The following is a 9,444-nucleotide window of genomic DNA, read 5'->3' as shown; positions in this document are numbered from 1 at the left end:
CCATGGAAGGGAGGACAGGACTACACACACCTCAGACAAAGGGCAGACTGGGGAATCCACAGAGCTCAAGACTAGAAGAACATACTGGAGGAAACACAGGAGGGAAGTATGACTGTTAAGTATTTCAATGCCTCTCAGCGATATCAGAGAGAAAGAGTCCACTTCATGCAAACGAGATCAGACATTAGAATGATGTGAGGTGTGTGCTTATGTAGGGGAGCTGAGAGTGATTGCTGATCCGTGACAGGTGCACGTGATTAGAGCTCAGGTGATGGTGTTCGCTGTGATTGGGAAGTGACTGAGCCTGGCCATCTGTGACAGCTGTAGCAATCTGAATCACAATCATTTCATTTGATGCTATGCAGGTTCAACACAATATATATATATATATATATATATTAGTTATCACATTGTATAATTTGATAGTTTTATATATAATACATTACATAAAAAAAAAAGAAAATAACTTTACAGTCGCTAGAAATATTTAATATAAATATTTAATACTAATATAATATAATAAGTTTTGTTATAAAAAAAATAGAAACTATGGAAACAATTAAAATACAGGTTTTAATATACACATTTTATTCTAAAATTTAAGAGAACCTTTGAAAGACACACCTTAAATACTTTCCTTAATTATTCATAATTTCATTGTAATTTTTTTCTTCTTCTTCACAATTAAACTGTTCAAGCAGATATGAACATCTTGCACATTGACCCGAATTAGCAAGAATGAGCTCATCACTGTAAGTCACTGGCATCATTAGCTGCAGGTTATGGTTTTATTATCTCACGTTAATGATCCTGTTATCCCATCAAACTCGAATTTGCTCTGGTCTTGTGATGCTTTCTTTGTACTTCAGAAAGTAAGAGCTGTCTCTCACTTCCACTTAAGTCAGGAGAAGCCCTTCCTGCAGGACACAGACCACATATGAGCAGATATTATAAACTTTGTAGAAAAGATAGCAAGAGCTTTTACTCCTTCAGTTCTGTAATATGATTCATTCAGTTGCAGCAGATGCTTTTAAAAAGTGGGCAGATGCCAGTTATCAATGCCAAAATGTGTGATTATGTGCGTTTGATTATGTGCAATGTTGCTTCTCAAGATACTACAAAATATTGAAATGATTTAATTTGATATGCAAAATAAGGCTTGGTAATTTATTTTTGCTATACAAAATATCAGACATTAAACTAAATAAAGTTACTTCAAATGACAAAACTGCGAACACAAAATGACATGGTATGTCTAATTCTATCTGTAACTAAAAAAAGCACAGACCATGTTTGGCTGAATTAAAGTAGTGTTTTTATTTTTTAAACATTTCAGTAAACATTAACAATAACTGATTGAGCTTTCAACAAGATCAAATGACACATCCAAGATGATATCATCGTGCTAATCCTGATCCGGCTAATTGGGTTCTTCGAACACACCTGTTGTGTATGATTAGTATGCTGGATTGAGTTATAGGCTGTGTCCAAATTCAGGGTCTACATCCTTCGGAGGACGCATTTGAAGGATGTTACGTCACAGCGCCGCGACGAAGGCTGTCCAAATTCGTAGGGTCCTTCAAATGCGGCCCACAAATGCGTCCTCCTTTTCCCCGAATTCGAAGGATGGGTGTGATGGATCCTTTCGCGTCCTACCTATCCCATAATTCTTTTCGGCAGGACGAAGCGAGCGGTAGCGGAGTGGGGGAGGAGTATTATTTTCGATGTTTTTTAAAAACTGGCTTTTCAAAAAGATATATTTTCAGTGGTTTTCTAGTTAGGCATTTTGTTTTAGCATTAAGCATTTTTTTTTTTTTACATGTGTACGTGTATATGTAAAAAAAAAACGTTTACTTTCGTAAACTAGCTTCTTCCTTACTGCCTGTGTGAATATCCCCTTACACACAGCTTATTTGTTAGTGATTGAAGCTGTTTTAACGCTTCTAAGGACGAAAGAGCAGACAGAAGTGTTTATAAAGCTCCGGGGAGAGAACGATGAGCTCTTCACCCGCTTCTTGCTTGGCGCTGTCACGGTTGCTAGGCGACAGGATATGAGCAACGGTTAAGGGAGGGAACTGAAAGAAGGGTAGGCTGTCCAAATTCACAAACACCGACTTCCGGTTTTTGCGGTCGTCGGAGGACCCATCCTCCTTCAACCGGGTAGGAAGGATCCTAAGGAGGATGCAGACCCTGAATTTGGACACAGCAATAGTGATGGCCGATTCGTGAACGAATCGTTCAATTTAACCGGTTCTTCTTAGTGAACCGGTTGAACCAGTTCACCAAATCGAACTGAATCGTTTGAAACGGTTCACGTCTCCAATAAGCATAAATCCACAAATTACTTAAGCTGTTAACTTTTTTAACGTGACTGACACTCCCTCTGAGTCAGAATAAACCAATATCCCGGGGTAATCCATTTACTCAAACAGTACACTGAATGAAATGCTGTGAAGACCGAACTGAAGATGAACACCGAGCCGAGCCAGATAATGAACAAACACGCCCACTGCTGGAGCAGTTCTCGATCTATTTCGACCTCACTCAGACCGTCACCACGGTCTTACCTTGAATGACGCCATTCCTCCGCCTATCCTCGAGACCAAATATCAACAATGTCAGGTGACTGACCTTAGGGGTTGGCTATATAACATCCAGGTGAACCAACCACTTCCTCTTGCCTTTCTCGCCTCATCTGAGACCGACGCGGTAGAGCGCATTGTTTTTGATTACAGGAGAGATTAGTTTCAATCCGTCACGTTTTGTGCAGGTGCTTCAAGTCCCTGAGGATTGCAGTGGTTTTTCTCCTCATTTAAATATTTCGACGTGTCGTCGGAACGCATGTCGGTGAGTATTTCTTTATTTTTCTCTGTTTGTTTTCAGGCATTTATTGATGGTTCTCAGGTCAGCTGTTCGCAGCAGACGAGAGTTTTCTTTTCCATTTACTGCGTGTGCGCACGTAGAATGATGGATATATAATTTTCTAAGGAGTTCTGTTCGCAGACGTATTCTGAATGATGAGTATGAAGAGTGATTCGTCACAATCTTTATATTAAATTGTACCTGGTTAATTGTGTTTAACTAATACCAGACATATATTTTTTGTGGATTAAGGAAGTGTTCAATTTGATTATGATCTAGTGATTCGTCACAGTCTATTTGTTAATGGCATTTTTGCTTGTTTTTTTCAATTAAATGCTGAGTTATTTTGGAGTCTCGCAGTTCAACTTCCAGAATTAGTTAAATACTGTGATTCATTACAGTTTATTTCCCTTTTCATGCACTATCATTATATGAGTGACCTGACCTCGGACTTGTTGTCATGAGTCACTCAAGGTGTCGTTTTTGCCAAACTAGCATACACCCAAGAGATGGGCATCGCGAATGTCCCTCCTGTTTGGGTATGCAACATGTACTAGATGATATTGAGGATCCCTGTGCAGCTGCGTTGGAGCTATCTTTGCGGGAAAGAGTGCAAAGAGCTAAACTGTTAACTGGTGGTAATAAAGAAATTATTCCCAGTAGTTCCTCTCATAAACGTAAGAGGCCAGATGCAGGTCCTGACATGCCTCCAGATAAAATAAAGAAAGCCACAGTAGTCCGAGATCCCAAGGATGACACTCAGTTGCAAATCTTAGCAGCATTGCGTGACTTAGCTGGTAAGCTTGAAACACGTAATTCTTCAGTAAACACACAGCCATCTGCACTCCGGGCTGGGGATGAGTTGACATCACGTCAGAAAGAGGGGGATGATTATACGGATGCCGTCTCACTGCATGCAAATAACTCCCTTTATGGTAGTGAGGAGAATGCAGATGAAAACGAGGGAGAGGAATCCAGGTCTGAGGTTTCAGAAGGAAGCCTGCATTCTGATGTTCTTTCGCGCATTTTAAGTGCAGCAAGGATCCTGGGCCTTAATGCACAGGAAGAAGCTACAGCTCCAGCCCCCACACAAGGTGTATGGGCGAGTATTTCCCCTGCACAGCCTACTGTGTCAATCCCTGTAGCTGAGGATTATTCCCAGATGTTGAGGAAAGCCTGGAATAATCCAAAAGCGGCACCCCAGTTTAATGCAGGATGTAGACGGTTTGTTAAGTTGGATTATCCCGCTGAGAGTGGTATGGGGAACATGCCATCAGTGGAGCGAGAGATCGCAGCCTTAACCGCTTTGGGACCTGATAAGGTTACTGACAATCCTCGTTGTCCCGGTAAGGAGTGCCAAAAGACAGACCGGTTAATGAGCCAGGCATATAATGCAGCTACTCGGGCAGCCCGTTCAGGAAATGCTCTAGCAATAGTTTTGGCTGCGTTAAGAAAGGTTGTTAATAAGGAAGAGCGTGATGTGATGAGCTTGATTGACACAGCACTCATCACACACTCACAGCTTACCAGGGACATAGGGGCATCTATGTCGTCTGCAATTTTAGCCAGAAGACAAATCTGGTTGGCTCAAACATCTTTACCTGACGCAATCAGGAAGGATTTGACTAATATGCCAGTGGTTCCAGGACGGATATTTCACACTGATGCACAGGCTTTGCTGGATAATGCTGATCAGGCAAGACGCAGAAGGGAGTCAGTTCAGCAAACATTTGCTGGCCCTACCAAATGTGGCCATAGGGCTGCTCATTCTTTTCAGCCCCCACACTTTCCTCGTTCAGAAACTTGGGGGTATGACAGAAGACGATCTAGGGGTTACCAGTCCCATGATCGAGGAACCAGACCTTTTTATCAGGCTCCCCAGACCGACCAGGCCCATAATCCAGTCAGGGGAGGACCACTTAAGAGGCATCCTTCCAGGGGTTTCAAACCCCGGGGAGGCCAGGCATAGCGGTCTCTGTGTCGTCGGAGAATGCTCCCAACTGTGCCTGGACAGTTGGGAGAAGGTAACATCAGATCCCTGGGTCCTAGATACCATCAAGACAGGATACAGGATACAGTTCCGGCGGCGCCCTCCTACTTTTTCAGGCGATCATATGACCGTAGTCAGAGACCCAGTCCAGGCACAAATTTTGGCCAAAGAGATCACAGTTTTACTTCAGAAAAAGGCGATTGTACAGATAGACACCAGCAAACAGCTCACTGGGTTCTATTCAAAGTATTTCCTGGTGCCAAAGAGAGACGGGTGACTTCGACCCATTCTAGACTTACGAAAGTTGAACGAATTCATAAAGGTATTGCCCTTCAAAATGCTGACTACAGCACAAATTCTGGAATCCATAGAACTGGGAGAATGGTTCACTTCCATAGACTTGAAGGATGCCTATTTCCACATACCCATCTGTCAGGATCACTGCCCGTTTCTTCGCTTTGCCTTTCAAGATCGGGTTTATCAGTTCAGGGTCCTTCCATTTGGCCTGTCTCTGTCTCCAAGGGTCTTCACCAGGGTGGTGTCAGCAGCCCTGCGTCCCCTTCAGTGTGCAGGTTTGAAGATTCTGTCATACCTGGACGACTGGCTAATTTGTGCTCCTTCACGCAGTCAAGCCATGAGGGACACCGAAGTGGTGCTCCAACATGTCCAGTCTCTCGGGTTCAAAGTGAACTGGGAAAAGAGCAATCTAAGTCCCAGACAACAGACCGTGTTTGTAGGAGTTTCGCTAGATTCCCAACTGATGACGGCAACTTTATCACCCCAGAGAGTGGTACAGTTGATCAGTCTAACTCAATCATTCCATCTGAACAAGAAGGTGAAGTTAATTCAGTTTCAGCGATTGTTGGGCATGATTGCAGCAGCTGTGGTCCCACTCGGCCTTCTCAAAGCCCGTCCACTACAACGTTGGTTGAACAGCTTTCACTTGCATCCCAAATTACACAGACATGTAAGGATAAAGGTTACACGAAGGTGTGTCCAAATGTTACACCCTTGGAAGTCGTTACCGTCACAAGGGGTTCCTCTAGGCAACATCCCAGCGAGGCGGTCTGTGATAACGACAGATGCCTCTCTAACAGGGTGGGGAGCAGTTTGGGAAGGCAGGTCCATCAGGGGACACTGGAAATTCCCCTGGACCACAGAGCACATCAATGTGCTGGAACTCAGGGCAGTCCATCTCTCCCTTAGGGTTTTTCTCCCGTTGTTACAGAACAAACATGTTTTAGTGAGAACAGACAACATGTCGGCAGTGTACCACATCAATCACCAGGGTGGCACCAGATCAGCGCGGTGTCTCCAGGTGACACAGGAACTACTTTCTTGGGCATTTCCAAAGCTCTCATCACTCAGAGCAGTATACATACCGGGAGTGGCGAACAGAGCGGCAGACCTGCTGTCACGAACTGGACCACTCCCGGGAGAGTGGCGCCTCCATCCCGAAGTGGTGAGATTGATATGGAGGCGTTTCGGTATGGCGAAGGTCGATTTGTTTGCGACCACGGAGACAACTCATTGCGATCTATGGTATTCCCTGAACAGCCAGGGAGGCCCTTTAGGGATCGATGCACTATCTCAAGAATGGCCGGAAGAATTGTTGTACGCTTTTCCACCCCTACCCTTGATCCACCTTGTGATCAACAGGGTAGCTTTGGGCCGTCACAAGATTTTACTTGTGGCCCCACGTTGGCCAGAGAAACTTTGGTTTCCGACCCTTGTACGTTTGGTCCAAGGTTACCCTTGGCAGTTACCACAGAGAGCAGATCTCCTCTCTCAAGTGGAAGGCCAAATCTGGCACCCCAGTCCAGAGACACTTCAACTATGGGTATTGCCCTTGCTCAGTCCCTCTCTGAAGGCTTAGATGAAGCTGTATTAAGGACAATAAATAGTTCTAAGGCACCGTCTACGTGGAGTAACTATTTTAGCAAGTGGCGAATATTCTCAACATGGTGTCATGACCGACAACTAGATCCGGCCAAGTGTGACACCAGTTTGGTTCTTCGTTTTCTTCAAACATTGATTGATTCTGGGAAATCAGTTAATACCATAAAAGTCTACATTGCAGCCATCTCACACTTCCATGTGTCAGTGGATGGTGCAAATATTGGCAAACACCGTTTGGTGTCTCAATTTCTTAAGGGTGCAAAACGCTTGCGACCAGGGAGAATTATGAGATCACCTGCTTGGGACCTTTCTATTGTCTTACAGTCACTGGCCAAAGCACCTTTTGAACCTTTGGAGCAAGCAGATCTCAAGTTCTTGACATGGAAAACAGTTTTCCTACTAGCGATGTGTTCAGCCAAGAGAGTTGGTGAGTTGCACGCTTTATCAGTCAGTGAAGACTGCTTGAGATGGAAGGCAGAAAAAACAGGGGTTTTTCTCTGGCCAAACCCATCATTCTTGCCCAAGGTCCTTAAGCCTAGCACAATAAATCAGGTAATTGAGCTTGATGCTTTCCGTCCAGATCCCCTTTGTTCAGGTGAAAAGTTGGATCATTGTTCTCTATGTCCTGTTAGGGCATTGCACACATATATTGAGCAAACTCATCAACTACGACAGTCACACACACAACTATTTGTATGTTTTGACAAGAAGTGTGCAGGCAAACCTGTGTCTAAGCAACGGTTATCTCATTGGATAGTGGATACCATTTCACAAGCTTATGTCAGCCAAAATCTACCTATCCCTGGTGGTCTGGTTGCTCACTCTACCAGGAGCATGGCCACTTCCTGGGCGGCACTGAAGGGGGTAGCACTATCGGACATCTGTGCCGCAGCCTCTTGGAGCAGCTTGTGCACGTTTACGAGGTTTTATAGGATTAATGTGGCAAAGCCAAATCCTTTTGGGTCTGCGGTTTTATCTGCGGCTAAATAAACAGGGGAAGGAAAACATGCTAGTCCCTCGTGACCCTGGGGGTATAAGTCATCCAAGGTAAGACCGTGGTGACGGTCTGAGTGAGGTCGAAATAGATCGTAAGTTATGACTCTAACTATGGATCTATGAGACCGAACGATGACCGTCACCATCCCTTGTCACTCGGGATGAACTGGGGCGTTCCAGGCAAGAGGAAGTGGTTGGTTCACCTGGATGTTATATAGCCAACCCCTAAGGTCAGTCACCTGACATTGTTGATATTTGGTCTCGAGGATAGGCGGAGGAATGGCTTCATTCAAGGTAAGACCGTGGTGACGGTCATCGTTCGGTCTCATAGATCCATAGTTATAGTCATAACTTACGTTCTCGAGTCAAGAACCGGTTGCTTCGGTGTTCGGATCACCAGTACACTGAACCGAGAATCATTTCTGTCGGACGCGTCCGATTTGAGAACCGATGAGCTGATTCTCTTTCTCGAGTCAAGAACCGGTTGCTTCGGTTTTCGGATCACCAGTACACTCAACCGAGAATCGTTTCTGTCGGACGCGTCCGAATTGAGAACCGATGAACTGATGATACTGCGCATGCGTGTAATTTTGTAAGTGTTTTGTTAAACATCGGAAAGTGTGATAAAGTAACTATATTTTATTTTGATTTTTTTTTTAATTATTTTTTTTAGATTAATGTTTCCAATCTGTATATTGTATATGTATAGGCCAGATGGGTTTTCAGGGAAGTTGGACAATAATTAAGACTCTAAAGACTCTTATGTTTAATAGGAATAAGGGATGATTTATGAGATATCTGTACTGTATTTATAGTTAATGATGACATTCAAAAATTGAGTTTGTAGTAAACAGAACATGAACACGAGTAGAGCAGCTGATGACACTGAACTGCAGCACGTGCCGGTTAGAGCGATTCTCGTTCTCGAGTCAAGAACCGGTTGCATCGGTTTTCGGATCATCAGTACACTCAACCGAGAATCGTTTCTGTCGGACGCGTCCGAATTGAGAACCGATGAACTGATAATACTGCGCATGCGCGATTCAGCGTGAAGCCAACTGACTCACAGCATGTCTCTGAACCGAAGGGATTCTTTTGGTGATTGATTCTGATTCTGTACTAGTAGTTATGAGCGGGTGTTTTGAGGGCTTGGAGGAAGGGCAATCTGGCGAAACGTAAGTTAATTTAATAACAAATACATCGCAATGGATTATGTTTAGTAAGTGGATCATGATCAGCAGTGCAGCGATTGGCTGGTGGCAAGACGGCAATGTAATGACGTCATATAATTTAAAACGACACCTGACGAAAAACTTGACAAATTTCTGGACTTTTATAAGGAAACACCCAAGCAAACAAAACTACATAAATGTGATAATAGATACATGAGACAGATAATAGATACATGTTTTTATTTTATTCAAATTTTTTTCATTATTCCCAATTGTTTAGATTCGCAATATATAATAGTTGTGCAGTCTTTACATTTTTATTTCAATGTAGAAATTATCTATTCATTTCATTTTATATTTGGACAGATTTGTTACGTGACCGCATTAATGAAAGTTTCTAAAGGGTCAATATCATATTATCTGCATCTCCTGCGCTCCATCAAGCCACTCTTAGTCAGTCATCACTCAAAATAATGCACGACTCTATTATCTTTTTAGCATGTGTGAAAGACTCTAATACAATTA

General features: G+C 43.5%; 1 protein-coding gene across 1 annotated transcript; it reads left to right on the top strand.

Moving 5' to 3' along the window:
• The first annotated feature begins 2,542 nt into the window (after positions 1–2,542).
• LOC113092891 (uncharacterized) lies at positions 2,543–4,831 on the top strand. Its single transcript, XM_026258665.1, has 2 exons — positions 2,543–2,658; positions 2,771–4,831. Exon 2 carries the CDS (start codon positions 3,323–3,325, stop codon positions 4,829–4,831), a length of 1,509 nt encoding a protein of 502 aa, XP_026114450.1. The 5' UTR covers positions 2,543–2,658; positions 2,771–3,322.
• The last annotated feature ends 4,613 nt before the right edge of the window (positions 4,832–9,444 follow it).

Source organism: Carassius auratus, unplaced genomic scaffold (genome assembly GCF_003368295.1).
Source record: "Carassius auratus strain Wakin unplaced genomic scaffold, ASM336829v1 scaf_tig00214736, whole genome shotgun sequence".
Lineage (NCBI taxonomy): Eukaryota > Metazoa > Chordata > Actinopteri > Cypriniformes > Cyprinidae > Carassius > Carassius auratus.
This window is presented reverse-complemented; position numbering and strand designations above follow the sequence as displayed.